Consider the following 19,730-nt stretch of genomic DNA (forward strand, 5'->3'; position numbering starts at 1 on the left):
ATGTTGAATTCTGCCATGATGTTTGTTTACTGTGGTCTCATACACTAGTCAGCCTCCAAACCAGCACTGATCAGTTTCTGTGAACTCCTCTTGTGTTGTTGTACACAGTTTGGGTGGTTGGATAACTAAGGAGAGAAAAATAGGTTGTGATGATGAAGGTGACGTAAATGTTATGCAGTAGTCCGGTTTTGGTGCAGATATGGCGCCAGTTATGAAAGATTGCTTTTCAGGCCTTAGCTAATGTATACCATTATTATTATTATTATTATTAGCCTATTATTTCAAGAAGGTAAAATACACATTTTTTTTATACGAAGGCATCAGCATTTTTTTGTAATGAATTGCTTTACTTTTTCATTATTTGTTAATAATGAGAAAGTAAACTAGCCTTCTAATTAAATGTGATTTTCTTCCAAGTGTGAAATACGCATTTGCCTATATTGAGAGTTGTTTTTTATTTACAACATAATTATAAATATGACGAAACTAATTTAACGCGTTTTTTTTTTTTTTTTTGCTTTGAAATTGCAGATTATTGTTACTTGTTTGCGCCTGTTGTGTATCTCGTTTTGTCCTTTTTAGAGAGTTCAGTTAGTCGATACACGCGCTTTCGTGACTTATAAATGAACTCTATTAATAAGCAGGGTTTCTGGGTATTATTGACAAGCTCTCTAGCGCCCCCAAGCAAAGAAACTCTCATTTTGGCCCTAAACCATTCATACTTTGCATTAATTTTCATCCCTGGTACAATAGATTCGTCAGAAAAAAAAGTCCTGTTCATTTAAGCCTGATTTAAATTGTCTTAATTCAAAGATGCGCGATTTTATGTGCATGTTATAAAGGTAAATATTAAAATACATAATTTCTTCACTGTTTTTCAACTATAACATTTCAGTGAAATAACGATTTATTAAATCATTTTTTATTAAAATCAAACTTCAGTCTAATAGCCTTTATAAAGTTTAAAATATGTATGTACATTATATGTCAAGATAATCAAGATATTTTGTATTAAAAGGTTTGAAAAGCGTTATATTTTCCATTCGTTGATTGCCAAACTGTGACTAATTCCATTGTGAGTTGAAATGATTTTTAAAAATAATAAATCTTAAAAATGTCGATTAATAAGAGAATGACCGTCTCAATCCACAAATCTGCATCCAAAAAAAAAAATCTTTAACTTGGTTAACGTTGGGAGAAAATAATAGGTTAATAAAAACAGTTCATATCATGGAAACCCCTATGTGCATGCATGTGAATTATACATATATGAAAATGGAGATATTTTAATTTAAAATCAGAGGTGACGACAAACGGTGGCTCTCGATCTTTTGTTCATCAGTAACTCGGCTTTGACCCGCCTGAACGAGTCTCAAAGTAAGGTGAAACACGGGTCACGCTGTCTAACAGAAATAAATAAAATACACATGTATTAAAACGCACATTTTCTGGCTATTCTTAGTAAATATAAATACACACAGAAATTAATTAAAATATTAAACCGCTAATATCAAACATGAATGGCCTGGAAAAAGTAGAAAACACTGACATCTCTTTTAAATCATTAGATTTTTTGTTCTAAAATGCTATAATCATCTGTAAGTTATAAAAGCATAATGCATCAAAATTAAGAGACATCAAATCAGTTTAATCAAGCTACGTATCTAAATGCAAATTCATAAGACTTACATCTGTTTTTTGTCTGCTTGTTTTTAGACAATGAAAAAAAAAACTTGAAGTTAACGGAACTGATAGAAGTAACGATACAAAAATAATAATAAAAAAGAGAGAATTATTCCCATACTTGAAATTGTTGCGCGTTCTTGATTCTTACATTTTTAATGTTTCCGAGGTTTATTGTATCTCGGCTCTGGTGACCGGGCTCGAATGAGCACAGGGGCTGCTTATCAGAGGAGGTCATGTATTATCCATGAACTTTTCTCCTTTTTCCGCTACCGCTGTCGTCGTACCAAAAATAATGAAACTTTGTGATGTGTGTTGTAAATGATTCGGCTTGACCTCTCGACCTTTAGCCTTCCTTTATATGCTTCTTCACAGCGCACAGTTTTAAGGCTACCTGATCAATTTGACTGCCATGACAGCATCTGGCACAGAAGCCCTCAATCCTGTACCTGGATGATTGTTTCAATTGCTTGTTGTGTTGTTAGAGATACAGAATGAAATAACTAGTCATTTCATTAGTTAGATTAGTTACCTTTAAATATATAAATGTGACCCTGGAGCACAAAACCAGTCATAAGGGTAATGTTTTTTAAAAAAAATTGATTTATACATAATCGGAAAGCTTTCCATTGATGTATGGTTTGTTAGGATATGATAATATTTTACCGAGATACAACTGAAATTTGATCAAAATATTGAGAAAATCGCCTTGTCCAAATGAAGTCCTTAGCAATACATATCCACTCACAAAAATATATTTTTTATCTATATACGGTAGGAAATTTACAAAACATCTTCTTGGAACATTATCTTTACTTAATATCCTAATGATTTTTGGTATAAAAGAAAAATCGATACACATACACATATACCCGTGCCACTTATGACTGGTTTTGTGCTCCAGGGTCACAAATAGGAGTATCCCATGCAGCTGTGGGCCTCTATCTGAAGATCTGTGTTCCCTGTTAAAAGAGTATTGAAAACGCACTGAACTTTTCTTTTTTTTTTTTTTTTTTTTTTTAATCAAGGCAAACCTTACGGCAACCTTGGAAATTAATTATACTTAATGAAACGCTTTATGTTTGAGTTATAACGTTGTAATAACGTCTTCGTTGTATATAGATTTTTTTATTATTATCATTAATTATTTTTTTATTTGTTGAGCGAAAACATGCCGTCGTCTATATATACCCTGTAGAACCGAATTTGTGTGAAAGAAATGCCAGTCACAGATTCGATTCTAGGGGAGTATATGGTCGATGCAAAAACTTCGAATAAAACTTTTTCTTATTTGAGTGTTTGACCACTGAATGTTTTTGCCATGGATGTTTTTGCACGGGCAATGTATGTACTTGCTTAAATGTGCGTTGAAAATGGCGAAGAACCACAATAAAGAACATCAAATGATACGCATATAATTACATAATATGATTATGCGGTTGAACTGTCACGAAATGCTTTGATCAGTCGAGTCAACCTTGCCTCTAGTTACTGTATGGTGATGCTGAGGGCGCTTCTACCTGTTCTGACTGAAATAAGTCTCTTTTAACCTTTTATATTGTGCTTAAATCATACTCAATGTGTGCCTATAAAATCACTCCTCTTATAAGCAATATGCAATATTTTGCATGAATGTTAACAAACTTTGCCCATCCGTGTCCTATGTTTGCTCCCTGGTCTTACCTTCAGAACTGCCCAGCGGTTCTTCTCTTTTATGTGGTGTTTGATTATTGATTGGCACGGCGCATTGATGGCGAACCAGGGCGCCCTATACAGCGAGCTGAAAGGATGAGAAGCGCTGGAATGATGAGACTCCAGTAACTTCTGAGTGACCTCTACATGACAAAGACGGTCTCCATCAATTGTCTGCTGGCTTTATGTGCCTCTTTTTGTGCCTTGGACCGTTTTTTATCTTTTGTCTTGTTTTGTTTTTTACCACTCAAAATCCCTGGGTTGAGTTTGATTTAGGTTAGTTGAATATTAAATTACCAAATGGGCTTCATGCACATAAATGTGATGCAAATCCATGTTTTTATTATGATATGATCAAATAGGGATCCTCCCATGTGGTGATGTGCGTGACCACATGGTCTCAATACACAAACAGATTTTTTTTTTTTCTTCTTACACATGCAGACAGGGTATTTAATCAATTAAATGTTATATTATATGGTTACCATCCTAATTGAGAGATAATGTAGAGTTTGTGAAATTCACTACTAGGTGTGCACAGCTTCTTCTCAGTTGATGAAGTCCCTCCACCTCGATTGGCCAAGCTGGTCACATGGTAGCCTAACTTTATTCAGTTGACAGCAAGTAGGAGGGCTTTATGGAGGGAGGAAAAAAAGACAACTCGAGAAAAATTAGTATTTCCTACCTTCAGAAATTAATGGCCATGAGTTCGTACATGGTGAACTCCAAGTATGTGGATCCAAAATTTCCTCCTTGTGAGGAATATTCTCAGAACAGCTATATACCTGAAGAGAGCCCAGGCTACTACAGTCCGTCGCAGGACACTGATTTCCAGCATCCCGGAATCTATTCACGGTCAAACTACTCTGAACAGCCCTTCAGTTGTAACACTGTCCAGGGCTCATCGGTGCAGCCGCGGGGTCATGTGCAGGAGCAAGCCAGCCACCCCAGCCCTTTCCCCGCACAGACAGAGCAGTGTCCTGCGGTCCAAATATCCGGACCGAGGACTTGTGGACAACAGCAAAACACAAAGAGCCAGAACGGGATACCAACCAAGCAGCCTGCTGTAGTTTATCCATGGATGAAGAAAGTGCACGTTACCACGGGTAAGATTCACTCTCTTTGCTGCCTGCTTGTAGGCCAGTCCTGTTCTGCTGTTTTAGTCACAGTTAAAATCATTCAGTGAAATATTTATGGGTTCCTCTGAAGGGGCCGCCAATTACACCAGCCATAAATTTTTATTGCTTAGGAAATAGGCCGCTAGCTGTGTTGGCCACTATTGCAGGACCGAGAGTCCACTTGGCCCAAAGCTTTGAACTGAATAATTTAGTAATGATAAACTTTGCCGAAACTAAAATTAAACAAATACAGAGTATCTGTTCGATCAATGTAGGTATTTTTCGCGAAAGTTCATCAACATTAGGAAGCGATTAACTTGAATGCTTGGGTCCTCTTTTTAACACAAGCGTATTTTTGTCTTTCTCAGTCAACCCGGACTACACAGGACCTGAACCCAAACGTTCTCGGACAGCCTACACAAGACAGCAGGTTCTCGAACTAGAAAAGGAGTTTCATTTTAACAGGTATCTAACGAGACGGCGTCGCATTGAGATCGCGCACACCCTCTGTCTCTCCGAGCGACAGATTAAAATCTGGTTTCAGAACAGAAGAATGAAATGGAAAAAGGACCACAAACTCCCTAACACGAAAGGAAGATCGGCGTCAGTTGGAAACCAGCATGCACAACACGCTCAGAAGGACAGCCAGACAGAGATCACAACTTTATAAGTGGATATCTCTCTCCCTCCCTCCAGATGTACAGATGAACTGTATGTAATAGACAATGCTTTATTTGACATTGCATGGTAGCAAATGTTGGGTACAAGTGCCAAAAACTGAGAACCAGAAGCACACACTACGACTAAATGCAGCGTGAAAACTGCTATGCGTTCAGAACAAAGTATTTCAATTTCCAGTATTGTAACCCTTTGCAACTGAGGCAAAGAGGATATGAGGCATCGAATGATGGTTCACGTGCCACAACGAGGTACATCAAAACGTTAAGAAAGCTCACGCTATTTTACACAAACTTGCCAAAATTGTTGGAGAGCATGGTTCTTTTTAGTGACATTATTCACAATTTAAAAAATCTCTGTATTTTAACCTCCCCTTTACTCTTTTTTAAAAACATTGTGGCAAGTTTACGCCTATGGCGTGTCAATTTATCTTAACTTAATCATTAAAGAGAACTAAAGCAAAGAAATGTCCAGCGTATAATAAATTACGGAATGTCTTAGGGGTTTTTTTTGTACTTAAGTCAAATGGGTGCAAGTAATAAAAATTAAATAAAATTAGTTAATGATAAGGAAAAAAATCGTTGCCTGGGAAATTATTTATTTGTAGACTAAAAAGCTGAAGAAATTTCCTTCCTTCCGCTTACTGTGCGCCCCTCATTAAAGGTTTACTTTCTAAACGACTCTTTCGGTCAAGTAATTTTTACCTTGTTCGTTTCTAAGAATTTCGTTCTTGGTGTTTTACAATTGTTTATTGAAGCTTTTAAAAATGTCATATTTAATCCAGAGAAAAATGTCTCTTTTTGACACGAATATTCCATGCCTTACTTGACTATAAATCCCGCCCGACATCTTTGTAAACAACATAGCTACAATTAAAGAACAGTAGCTTATATTATATCTGTCTTCCAGACATTACCTGAGATTCTTGAAAAGCAGCTTTTTATTTTGCATTTTAGACACGTTTAGCTCTCAAGATGTTTGAACCTTCTATTTATTAATTGTTAAAAGCTTTATGTTCTATGTGAACGTACTTATCCGTTCCATAATTATCAAATTCCGTTTTAAGTTTTTAAGTTCTTATATATATATGTATATATTTCTGTATATTGTGCATATTTTCTACAGGCATATTTTGCAGTAACTAAATAAATATTATGCAGAGAGGTTTCACCCAAACTGCGTCATATTGTGTTGAATCTAGAAACACTTGAGATAGCAAAGACACGTTTTATCAAGCACTTTCATACACGTTGTTATTTTTTTTAAAAGGGATTGTTGTCGAATCTGGAAATGGTTTTCCAACAGTGATTAAACTTAGACGCTCTGCAATCATTGTGGTGTCTTTGTCTCCTTAAACAAAAACACGAGGCATACATGCATTGCGAAGGAGTCTTCACACTGAAAACTTCACGTTGTGAGCATGAAAAGGTATTTTTACAGAAGTTCAACAAAAGCCTTGCGGGCAGGTTCATCCAGAGGACACAGTTTCTGTTGCATTAGACGCTTTTGAGCCGCGAGCGCTGACCTCTACACTCGTGACCTGATGGACCTTCAGCCGGTTCTCTCAGACGCTTTTTGCACACAGATGCACCAAAAATGTGTGTGTGTGTGTGTTCTGTAGTAATATTTGATTGCCTTACAAGGTGATTATTTGAGTCCTACACATTAAAAACATGGTTATGCTGCACCTAACAATGTGGTATGTTACACTAATTGCGATCATGACAAAACTACAAATCATAAATAAACCACCGTATGTGTTTTGCTTCATCAAGCAAAATATATCATGTCAAAGCTTTATTGATAAACCGAAAAATATCCATTCATGTAGGCATATAGGTTCCCCTGCTCTTAAGAGAGAATTATGAGCAAGCAATACTATGGTTATTTATAAAAAACAGCAGTGTTTTATCATTTAAATATTAAACAAATTTCTCTTAGTTTGAATTCGTTTTTGTTCCAAAAGCATTGTCTATCAGCACTGAAAATGTGTGTGTTTGGTGTGTGCGTGCGTTTAGCTGCACTGTTGTGTACCTACTTAAGTATATTTTGGGGATAAATTGGTTACACTTTATTTTAAGGTGTCTTTGTTACACTGTAATTATACATTTAAGTACTGCGTATTATTAAGTAACTACATGTACTTACTATAGGGTTAGGATTAGGGTTTGGTTTGGTTTAGGGTTAGTTGCATGTAATTATGCATAATTTATAGTTATTACTATAGTAACTACATGTCACATATGTAACAATGACACTGTAAAATAAAGTGTTACCGATAAATTTGTTCCTAGAAGTGAGCTAACCTGACAAAATCACCTAAATCCTCCTTTTGGGGATATATTCTCATCTGAAACAATATAAAAGTAAAGTAAATTAAGTTTGAGGGCTATGATTAGGTTATAGTATTCATAACTAAGTAGTTATGTAAAAATAAAATAAGTCTATGCAATGCTTTTGATAGTTTAGTGTGTGTGTGTGTGTGTGTGTGTGTGTGTGTGTGTGTGTGTGTGTGTGTGTGTGTGGTCCTGCTAAACCCTAAGTTGTGGGGACCAATTGCCCACACAAGGATAATAATACCAGTAATTTTTGAACTTCTAGGGACATTTTTTGGTCCCCATGAGGAAAACAGCTTATAAATCATTCTAAATTGTGTTTCTGAAAATGTAAAAATGCAGAAGTTTTCTGTGATGGGTATAGGTTTAGGGTTATGGGAGATAAGATACAGTTTGTATAGTATAAAAAAAATCATTATGTATATGGAAAGGCCCCTTATAAAACATGGAAACGTGTTTGTGTGGGGGGGAGGGGGAGGTAGCGAGAGAGAGAGAGAATATTTGTAATATTTGTATGAGTAAAAGTGTGTGTAATTTAATTTAATATTAGGCTACCAATGCATTGGCAATGTAAAACACTTGAGTTAGAGAGAGAGAGAGAGACCAGAGATTATAAGAACACCAACACACCTCCAGGACAAAATGTGAAGTTTATTGCAGCTTGAATAGGCAAAACATTAACAAATATGCATCTGGGCTGTGTCAAACTATATATATATATGTATATATATATATATATATATATATATATATATATATATATATATATATATATATATCGTTTGTTTAAAAAGCCTTGTGAAAGCACGCAGGGGATCTCTCCATTGTCTTTGCTTTCAGTAAGGCAAGGCATTCTGAGTATTGACCTGGATGTCTGAACAGAATAAATGGGAGCCATACGCGGTTCCATTTGCAATGACACTGCACCGAGTACTGCCGCCGCTCTCACAATGCTTCTCAAACGGCCATTTTTGATTTCCAGCTGTTCGTTGAAAATGTCTTCGCCCATCGAGACAACCCGTTAAGATAAATCAAACCGCGCTGTCGACATCCCAAGATAGAATTCGGTATATGGTTCCGTTCTGTATCTTTTTTGTTTGACCACGTGATTGTCTAAATAATTAATGCAGCACGTCCCCTAGAAACACGGCATCGTCATTAATCGCGAGGACTCTATCAGACTTGAAAACTGAAGAGATCCAAGAAAATAATATCCAAACGGTCCTGTATCTCACACCACCGCAACCTGCACATTCGTACAGCTTTTCAGCCAATGGAAGATCGGTAGGTAAACATTTAAGATTAATATTTGCAGTGAGACATCGAATAAACATATCTGTCAGAATTTTGATAAATGGTGTCCTTTGATTCAGTCTTCGCGGAGAGACTGAAACAACTTCAGGCTCATTGTGATTTTTTTTCTCTTAAAGAGCTTCAGCATGAAGAGCTCTCAATATAAGCCTGTATCAATACATAAAAACTGTTCAGTAACAACACTTTTACTTTTGAAGCATTAAATGCAGACTAGTAATGTAATGTTATATTGATGCATCTTTGTATAAAAAATGTCAAATCCAGTGCGATAGTGTTTTCTGCTTGATAAAAAGGACACAAGCTTGAATTCATTGTAGAAGTCTATCTGGAAATCATCACTTAGTTATTGACGTGAAGTATTGCCTGAATAAGTGAGTTTTGGATCCCGACAAACATTAACAAAACAGCAAATAACAACAAAAAGGCATCTATCAAAAAAACAGTACATTTCATTGGTGTCAAAAACTCCACAATACCCTCTCGATTTTAGTAATGGTGCATTGTGATCGTAGATCTATCCATAAAGTGTTTGGAGCTGTTGGAGAGGGATGACGGTGATCTGCATCGTTGTAAATCATGCTCAGTAATTCCTGAAAGGGTGAGAGGCTGTTGGGGGCCGGGCGTGGACTGTAAATCTTTCACTTTTATTAGCCCGTGAACATATGCTGCAAGGGGAGACGACTCGCATCCTCTCCTCAGGACAATCCTGCGCTCGGCCGCGTTCCCAATCGTTTCATCTCCATCTTTCCATCCAGCTTCATATCCATACAGCACAACCATAAAGCAAGCATTCTGACTCAGACTACATAGCATAACCGCCTTATATTTAACCTCTTAAAAAAGTACTCTTAAAATAACATTCTATGTCATGTAAAAAAAAAAAAAAAAAAAAATAAAAGTTTTTTTTAATTTGAATGTATTTTAGAAGCAATTACAAAACACAATAAAACAGAAATGCACCACTAGTAAAAATCTAGACATTGAAAGTACCCATTTTTACACTTCATACTCACATATGGATCAATACACACTCTTGCTTTTTGAGAAGAACAATATAGAATTTGGGATGATTTTGATGAATCTCTCTGGCTGACGAGGTCATACATTGCTGTCATTGCCTAAACCATAATAGTCAAACAATATTTCAGTGGTTTCTTGCAGCCTGTAATAAACGGATTTCTTTTCACAACGGCGAGCAAAAAAGTAACAACTATATCTGATAATCTTCATCTTAAATAAGACGAAACATTCATAATGTTGCTGCTTTCAAAGATGGTCTGATCGGCAGGCCCATAACACTGCGTTAAATAATAATAATAATAAAATAAATAAATAAATAAATACAAGCGTAGATATTTAATAAGACATGGTGGTATGAAGAAAAAAAAATCTAATGATTCGCAGATTATCCAATGATTTGTCTTTTTAAAAAAGACAACGTAATGATAAAACTAATATAGTTTTGTGCTTCATTAGCACGTTTTTGTTTTTATTATTATTATTATTTTATTATGCCTGGGTTTCAAGGCCATTATAAACAGCAATAGTTTTCGCCCTAATGACACACTCCGATACAGTGGCTGAGATCTTGTGCAAAATCATTGTACAATGATGTGCGGCTGGAGGGAATGTTACTGCTCTTGCTTTTAAAATGTATTTGTGAGGTGAAGCTGGTTGGAGTAGCAGTCTCAATCAGGACAATCTACGATCCGGATCACGTGAACAAATATGCTTGTATTTTAAGGCAGCGCCTTTATTTGTCATGATAAGGTTTCCGAAATATACTAATGTCGACTCGTTCGGTGAGCCTGCCTCTGTAAAACGTTCATTTTTTTTTTTTTCCAATGGGAAGTTGATTGCTAGTAATATTTCGTTTTGGAATAAGAAGACCTTCTTGGCTTTTTATTGGTAGCTGAGTGAGTGGCTCCCATTCTTTCGGGAATACTGTCTGCATTGGTATATGGAAATGCCTGGAAAAGCGCGAGATCAGTTTTAAGACAGTACTGTCTATAGACAAAGGGTGAAGGATATATCCGAGCAGCTGTACTGAGAGATATTGAGACTAAGAAGCACGGCTATATAATAAATTGACACCACAGGTAAGCAATTGCACGGCAAAACGTAACCTTTAAGCGTGGGTTTACATTAGGCCGGCGTAAAAATATGATTTATTCCATTCAAAGCAGCTGATCTTTATTAATGTCATCGCCTACCAACTAAGCAAGTACGATTTGAAGACATAGAGGTAAAACTGCAAGACTAGTTTACAGCTTTGCGTAACCTTGTCTATTTTTTTGAGGTTTTGCATGTAAGGGAAATTCAGTTTTAGAGTTGATATTTCATTTTATACATTCTGGTAGCTGAGTTAGCCATGCACAGGATAAAACATCTGTGTCATACATTGTGAGATCGTTAATCACTTTAATTTGTGTTATAGTCAATGCGATGTTAGACATGACAAATGTGGGTTAGGGTATTCTTTTAAACATCCATGTTTACATATATTTAAACCAGTGTCTCTGTTTTAGATTGTAATTTATACCAAATTAATGGGATTCAAACACTCTAACATTACACACATTTTGAATGGAAACCATATTTCGCATGCAATATAAGAGCAAAAATTAATTTAAGATGTAAAAATGGATTAAGATGTAAAGTTGATTATTTTGCCACAAGAAGTAAAAGCATGCTATGCAATGACAATCTAGATATTTGAAAACTGACCTAATATGGTGGCTTATAATATTAGGTTTGAAGAGCTAATGTGAAGTCTAAACTATTCCCTTCAAGGATTACATTTTCTGTTTTGTTTTCAAATTTAATTTGGTGTTCTAAGCCCGTTTTGCAACTGGGCGCTATTTATTGAATGATACTACAAATATTTAGCAGGTTTTCAGACAAGTGCTTTTGATTAGCCCATTTATAAATAGTTATTGTTTCATATGCATTTCACAAAACATTCAGTTCTGTTTTTGCATTCTTCTTAATTTTGCAGTATCTGACAAATACGTTGAGGCTCAATCACAAACGTATTTGTTTTCGAGTCTACTTGATTTGTGAGATGATACGGGATTTTTGGCATTAATGCACACATTATTTCCGTTACAGAATTTACTAGGGCCTAAATTGATAGCCATAAAAAAACACTTTTCTACAAAAGAGATAGCATGCAAATTAGTAATAGATAATAAATAAATGTGTATATTTACAGACCGACTTTCAGAGTCCATTATTTTCACAGCCTATTGTTCTATTATGAGTACCAAACTTACCGTGGGAGTGCGTGGGCGAAAACACGCTCGCCTAATAAAGGCAGACCATGTTCGGCTGACTTGTTCGCTACATTTATCCCATTAAGACTTTGAACATGACACACAAGTTTAAAATACAGGCTACGTGCATTCTCTTGCTTTCGTTACATTTGCCAACGTTGCGGTCCATCGCCAAATAACAATAATATTAATAGTATTATTAATCCCATAGGCTAGTTCAAAAGTGATGTCCTCGTCTCGTGTTTTCGAAAGGATTTTCAGAGTGAAACAGAACAGGTCGTCTGTCGGAGAGGATGAGGATTAAAATCTCGACTTCAGGCTCGCGCTTGGTTTTAAAATCACCGGCGAAAAAGTTGTGTGGTGTGGATTGCATTGTGACTTGAGTCCCTTCCGTCCGTTGTTCATTAATCAGTGAGTTATTGGAGAGGAAGCCAAAGGTCAGCTAAAAGGCTTATGAGTGCTAAATATTTTGGCCAGCATCTCTTTGTGTAAAATCGCTTATGTTGGTTTTTTTTTCTCTCTCTCTCTCTCTCTCTCTCATGCAGCTTTGACTGCTCTCAAAACCATTCTAATATTCTAGGGGCAAAATAAATTCGTTCATTAAAAAATGGGACATCATGTAGAAAATGTTATAAATTTGTGGTCTCATTGCTGATGGCCGTGAATTCACATCCAGCATGTAAAACTGAACAATAGCTGTCATTTTGCAAACGAAAACGTATACAAAAAGTGTTGGCCACATAAGTACTCGGCGGTAACGCATTGAACCAATTAGAAAAGCCTTTATAAATTAAACGGGGAGCGGGAAGCAAAAAACTATCAACAATTTAAATAATTTTTATTCTTTAGGTCGCCGTATAAATGATGAAGATTGCTTGAGGAGAAAGAGAGGAGAGGAAACCACAGACTGCGGTAAGATATATCTTACAATTTTAAGTTTGCACTGAAATTAAACAATGGTATTTATTACTCATAACCTGCTTTGTACTGTCTTGTGCATCTTATTTCAAAGCTTGCAACATAGCCCATAAAGACTTATGGACCAGAAATCGGAATGCGTGCTTTTTGTATAAATTAAAAATCGTGTGGAGCTTAGACAACAAATTAACAATTTAAGTTAACAATTATTTACTAGGATTTTCCAATGCAATTTCAAGTACATTACACACGCTATTGAGTACATTAAAAGAGACATTTACACTTAAGGCAAAGTATAAAATGCAAAAGCAATGTTATCTCAAACAAACAATCAAGCAAGCAAGCAAAAACAAAAACAAATATTCCCATCCGCATTTTCTTCTTAATTTAGAGTATCCTTTACTCAAATCCAAGGCTATCCGTGCAATTGATCAAAAGTGTGTTCCATTACAAGTAGTTAAAGAACGTTCAAGACAACACTGTGTGAATTACTGCAGGAGCTGGATTTATACTGGCGGGCTGAAGGCTCTGGCTTTAGCGGGACATTCTTGCCCCCAGCCATCCTCCTACGCTTAGAGTTTTACCCCTCTGACGGTACCAAGTCTTGAGGAGTGCTTTTCTTCTCGCCCCTCTGTGAGACATTTACGGCTGTGGCATGGCCAGTCATAAATTTTGTCGGGCTCTACAATGACAGGTGCATTGATATGTATCGTGCGGAGCTTCAGGCCGTCTAATAACTACTGTATTGAGCACGAGCTACAGTCACTTGGGTGAAAACCTATCTTTAGAATAAGACTAAGAGGAAAGAAAGAAAGAAAGAAAGAAAGAAAGAAAGAAAGAAAGAAAGAAAGAAAGAAAGTCTGTTTGGTGTGGTGTATTTCACATTAGGCTCTCAGTTTTTTTGGAAGGACTTTGCTACCAACATTTGCTACGAACCAAACCTTGTTCGCATTCTTGGGTGATCCACCTAATCTTACATCTCACATTGGCTTAAAAACCGAAGCTACCATGTCATTATGATACAGATTAAGTAGCAATTCAAATGTAAATTTTAAATCGCCCGGTATTTCAGAGAGTTTCAAAAGCTTCGGAATATAATAAACTAAACATTATACATTGTTTACATGTATGGGTTATACGATAAAAGGACAAAATAGACTAGAGTTGTTTCGTTATTTTGCGTTCTTATAATGTATATCTCGGATTTTGATGTAGTTTCTTTATAAATATAGTATTTTCGAATAATGTTCACAATGAAGGGCAAGAAACAGCGTGCATGGAGCCCTGCCACCAGTTATATCAAACTTAGCACACATCAATCGATGAACTTCGTATATAATGTGAACTGATCAAAGTATTACCCGGAATCTCTAAGTAGTTTCAAAATACGTACAATTCAAGGACAAACAACGGCTCATCTATAATTTCCCCCCGTTATGTTACGACGAGATATTTCTTTAAAATATATGGATATATTTAATAGCTATAGAATGTTATATGTTGTATTGCTAGAACGACATTTGAAAGCCTAGAAAAAACCCAAAATGTCTAGTAGTGAGCAACGAGTCGGAAAAGAATGGGATATTGTTTGAAGAGAAATGCTGATTCTCCTTCTGCTGCCGTATCGTTTCACTCAATGGGGCACTTTTAGCATAAGTTAAACTTTAACCGTCTTGTGTCATTCTTCCCTAAAGTTCTGAAAGTGAAAAGATGAAGGGGTTTGGCTTGTCAAGAGAAGAGAAAAGAGAGAGAGAGAGAGAGAGAGAGAGAGAGAGAGAGAGATAGAGAGAGAGATTTAGGCACTTCCACAAGGTGACAATAATAAATTAATGCTAAGTTGAATAGTCCAGCTAAGGAAGCAACATTGAATGGGGTATTCCTTCTATGTTGCTTCCTTAGCTGGACTATTCCCCCATCTTTAGCATGAAGTGCATTAAGATGGGAAAAAAAAAAAAAAAAAAAAAAACACATTTATGAAATCCACAAAGTTAGAAGGAATAGGGAATATAGCTTGACATCTGATGCCAGAAATGGCAGAGTTGGGAGAAATCTATTTCAATCTCATATTTAAAAAGTGAAAACGCTACGGGCTGTTTTAATTTGCAGTGGGGTCTGGTTAGCCTTCATGATGTTTAGACTTTAAAGAGAAGGTATAATGCAAATGCAAATATGGAGGTTTTCAAGTGCCACAGTGGAATCTCACATATATGAATGTTTCAAATTTAATCACAAAATCTTTGCTAAAACTGATTCATTTCCTTTCTCAGCAGGTCAAAGGACAGAAAATCTGTGGGAAGCTCCAATCACGTGATTGGCAAGTCCATGCAACTGGACAGGAGTTCACAGGCTCTCTTAGTTTGAACCTTCACAATGCAGAAAGCCACTTATTATGACAACGCTGGACTTTTCGGAGGATATTCGTACCCTAAATCTGACTCCTATACATATGGTCCTACGCACCAGGGCTTCTCATCCTCCAGCATAGAGAATGACTATCAAAATCCTATCTGCCCCATTCAAACCACATCAGTCCGGCCACCAGCACATAAAAACGGAGACATCAATGGAAGTTGTATGCGACCAAGTGCCAGCCAGGGCAACAGCCAGCCAGAGAGTATCAGCGAGCAGCAGCAGCAGGCTGCTCCTTTAGCAGCCAGCTCACCGAGCCCTAACACCAACTCCACACAAAAAAAGAAATCTCCCAGCTCCACTGGCTCCAGCACTGCCACCCCAGTCATCACCAAGCAAATTTTCCCATGGATGAAAGAGACCCGCCAAAACGCAAAGCAGAAAAGCACCAACTGCCCAACTGCAGGTGTGTGTGGCATGAGAAAATGGTTTTATCTATACCCAGTATAAGATGAATAACTACACTTGCAGACAGCTACTATCATTATGACCTAGTTCTTTTTGTTTACAATAGGCTGTCTCTCTCTTTGGCCTTTAAGTGATGTAATAGGCTGTGTAACACAATTAATCCATTGCACATTTCTGCTCTCTGTGTTCAGGAGAAACCTGCGATGACAAGAGTCCACCTGGCCCTGCCTCGAAGCGAGTGCGCACTGCCTACACCAGCGCCCAACTAGTTGAACTGGAGAAGGAGTTTCATTTTAATCGCTACCTGTGCCGTCCCAGAAGAGTGGAGATGGCTAATCTGCTCAATCTCACCGAGCGTCAAATAAAGATCTGGTTTCAAAACAGGCGGATGAAGTACAAAAAAGATCAGAAATCTAAAGGCATAATGCACTCTCCCTTAGGACACTCTCCGGACAGAAGCCCGCCGTTAAGTGGCTCGAATCATATTGGATATTCTGGTCAGCTTCCAAACGTAAACAGCCTGAACTACGACGCGCCATCTCCTCCGTCATTCGCCAAACCGCAACAGAATATGTACGGCTTGGCAGCCTACACGGCGCCATTGGGCGGCTGCATACCGCAACAGAAAAGGTACCCGGGAACAGAGTACGACCACCACAGCATGCAGGGGAACGGCAGCTTTGCTAATGCTAATTTACAAAGTAGCCCTGTGTACGTCGGCGGAAACTTCGTTGACTCAATGCCAGCTTCGGGCCCCATGTTCAACCTCGGTCATCTTCCCCATCCCTCATCCGCTAGTGTGGACTACAGCTGTGCCGCTCAGATTCCGGGTAACCACCACCATGGACCGTGTGACCCCCACCCCACATACACAGACCTCAGCTCTCACCATGCGTCTCAGGGAAGGCTACCGGATGCGCCCAAACTCACGCATCTGTAAGGATCCCATCCGTGTGCTTAAGCGCAATGTCGCTTTTTTATTACCTCACTAGTTAAACTAATTTATAAAACTACACTCCGAGAGAAACATACCGTATTATCCTGTATTATTATTATTGATATTACTATTACTGCTATGATTGTAATTATTTTTAATAATAGCTGTGGTCCATTTCTCTTGACTATTGAAGTCACGCGGTTGTTGTTGTCAGTTGTTTGGTTCTCGGAAGAACCGAGTTGGCAAAATGAGGGCAATTTCCATAACGTATTACTTGAAGGTAAGTTCTGTAGATTTGACAGTATAGGCATCCGTCTTTATAGAAATGGGATTTGTAGAGGAAAGAACCATTGCGTCTTTGTTAAGTCGTCTGTTCTTCTCACGGGTTCTTCCTATTTTCTCTATTATTTATTATTTTCCTCCAAGATTGAATGACGAACAATTATATTGACTGAGTATTATATTTATTATTTATCATTTTATTGCACATTATTTATCTTCTCATGTATATTATTTATATAACAGTTGTAGAATTTATTTGAGCAGAAGCCGTTGAACTGGTGCAAACAAGGTGATAATGTGGGACTGGTGTATTTCTTTCTTCATTCAGTAATAAAATATTGTGAAAATGAAGAATTAACAAGAATCTTGAAATTGTAATTATTACATTTGGGAATTTGGCAATCTTTAATTAGCTTGCCATGGTTAACATCATGTTGCTTAAAAACACCAGCACGTACCGACACATCCTCACGTTCATTATAAACGTTATTTTGTAAGTTGCACTGTCCATGCATAAAATGATGAAATGGTAACGATATGGAAATGGTATATTTTATTGTGTTAAACATTTTGTAAATAAAGTGCTTTAGCTAAACAAATGAAATTGCAAATGCTACATTAATAAATTCATGCATGTATTTTCATTTTCATATTTAGAATTTAGGATCAATTGAAATTAAAATCGTCATATTGTGTGTGGATATGAATAGATTTCCAACTTGAATGTCGCCCAACTCACAAGGCGGAGGCGCCATTTTGGAAACATACGGATAGTAAACAAAGGAGGCACCTTCGCTCTCACCCCCATCCAGATGCGCGTGAATGTGCGCGCACCCGTGTCATGGCTGTTCACAAAACACAATACCTCACCAGGCATTGCAATTATTTCAAATTTGGTAATATTAAGAGAACTGCATCACCATATAATTTGAAACAGATCAGCTATTTTCTTTCTTTCTTTCTTTTAATGATTTGGGAAATTGGAAGATTTCACAAGGTAGCCTACAATTCACACTGGTTAGGCTACTTGCTAAATACCTCAATTTAAATATGATGCCTTCCTTTGCTAAACTGGTGCAGATCTAAATAAAAATACAGGTATTCTTGTTCAGCACTATTGTTGTAGACAAGATTAAAGTATTGCTAATCATGTTTTTTTAATAGATTGGGATCTTAATCGAAATTCTGATACAGAGCAAGTGTTTTGTCTTATAAACAGTTTGATATAACATTAACCTGCACCATTGCGCAAGCATTAATACATATAGGTCTATGTATTTTAAAAATGCACCTTATAATGTGGTAATGAATAGCCTAAAGCGTCACTGCCTTTGTAAGCACTGGCAAGCCGTCTCTAACAGAATAGGCTCTTTCCCGGCTTCCCCCTAGCGAGGCATTTCAAAGCTCATTAATCAAAAACTCGTCGCTTTCAGTCTCGCTACTGATTCCAGCTCCTTATGAACAAAGCTTTTTGCTTTCTCAACTGTGGAAACACATTTCAAACTGCAAGAGGCCAAACTTTGTCCTGGGAGAGACTGTGACAACACACTCTGGCTGCAATCATGGAATGGATGAGAGAGAACTCGCGCTTCAAAGGGCTCAAACACTGAGGGTAAGGACATATTTTTTTCTCCACAATATCGGTTCTGAATAAAATATCGGTCTATTTAATCACGACTAGACCTATATTAAACAAAAGCCAAAAAAAAAAAAAAAAAAGCCAAACCAAAAATGCACCCTAAACACAGATCCAAAGTTTTCCAATGGTACACAGAAGGAAAGTGTGTTGAAATTGAAAATAAAGGTCTCTTATTATCAAATGTGACATTAGATTATTCGTTTCTTGTGGCTAGGCAGTTTTGTTCATCGTAATGGAAGCAATTTTCTTTCACTTTTATAATGAATTGTTGGTTGCGCAATAAGTGAAATTATTCCTCTTGACATCAGCAAGTCATTTCTTTGATGATCATGTTATCCGTGTTTTGTTTTGTTTTTTTAAGTTTTTATATGTATTTTAACATTTGTATTTACATATGTAGGCAGGTATATGAGAATTTTAAATTTCATATATGTTCTGACACAAAAAAAATACAAGTTATAATAAAAAAGTGAGCCCTTACACATTTCCTCTTCTGCATTACAGCATAATGATTCATAATAACATGTACAAACTGAGAAATATAAATAAAAATAAATAGATAATACATGGCAAAAATATTATAGGCAGTTTGAGATTAGGACACGATATTTTTCCGCTCATTTGGACATCAACTAGAAGTCAGCCTGCTTTGATCCTGCGAATGATAATGTTCTAAAATTATAAATATATATTTCAAAGATCAAAGAGCTCCAGATGCTTCTTATTTTAGGGTAATCGTTTTTCATATCACAATGACATATAAACCCTCAAACAGGCCTATTAGATTTGACTAGCAGGCAAGGTAGTTCATTGCGTATCGAGGTCTAAAGTACCACCATCATTGACTTTTATATGTAAAAATTAGGATTTAATCCCACGTCTGTCTCGTGGATTCAGAAAACCACGCTTTGCATTCATTTCCTCTAGGATTTCACATGCAAACTGTGTCAGTCCTGATAGCAAACTGAACCGCTCGATGGCTCATATTATTTGTTATGGGCTTTGAAAGAAGCAACCAACTAACTGATACGACGTCTATTT

At 36.9% G+C, this 19,730-nt stretch overlaps 2 protein-coding genes across 2 annotated transcripts; both read left to right on the forward strand.

Annotated features, from left to right (window-relative positions):
* The first annotated feature begins 2,026 nt into the window (after nucleotides 1-2,026).
* On the forward strand, nucleotides 2,027-7,632 carry hoxd4a (homeobox D4a). The gene is made up of 2 exons (XM_051906765.1): nucleotides 2,027-4,481; nucleotides 4,862-7,632. Exons 1-2 carry the CDS (start codon nucleotides 4,013-4,015, stop codon nucleotides 5,161-5,163), a joined length of 771 nt encoding a protein of 256 aa, XP_051762725.1. The 5' UTR covers nucleotides 2,027-4,012; the 3' UTR covers nucleotides 5,164-7,632.
* Nucleotides 7,633-8,801: 1,169 nt separating this feature from the next.
* On the forward strand, nucleotides 8,802-17,654 carry hoxd3a (homeobox D3a). The gene is made up of 4 exons (XM_051906764.1): nucleotides 8,802-10,920; nucleotides 12,946-13,008; nucleotides 15,282-15,829; nucleotides 16,023-17,654. Exons 3-4 carry the CDS (start codon nucleotides 15,385-15,387, stop codon nucleotides 16,769-16,771), a joined length of 1,194 nt encoding a protein of 397 aa, XP_051762724.1. The 5' UTR covers nucleotides 8,802-10,920; nucleotides 12,946-13,008; nucleotides 15,282-15,384; the 3' UTR covers nucleotides 16,772-17,654.
* The last annotated feature ends 2,076 nt before the right edge of the window (nucleotides 17,655-19,730 follow it).

The sequence above is a fragment of the Ctenopharyngodon idella genome, chromosome 9 (genome assembly GCF_019924925.1).
Source record: "Ctenopharyngodon idella isolate HZGC_01 chromosome 9, HZGC01, whole genome shotgun sequence".
NCBI classification, from domain to species: domain Eukaryota; kingdom Metazoa; phylum Chordata; class Actinopteri; order Cypriniformes; family Xenocyprididae; genus Ctenopharyngodon; species Ctenopharyngodon idella.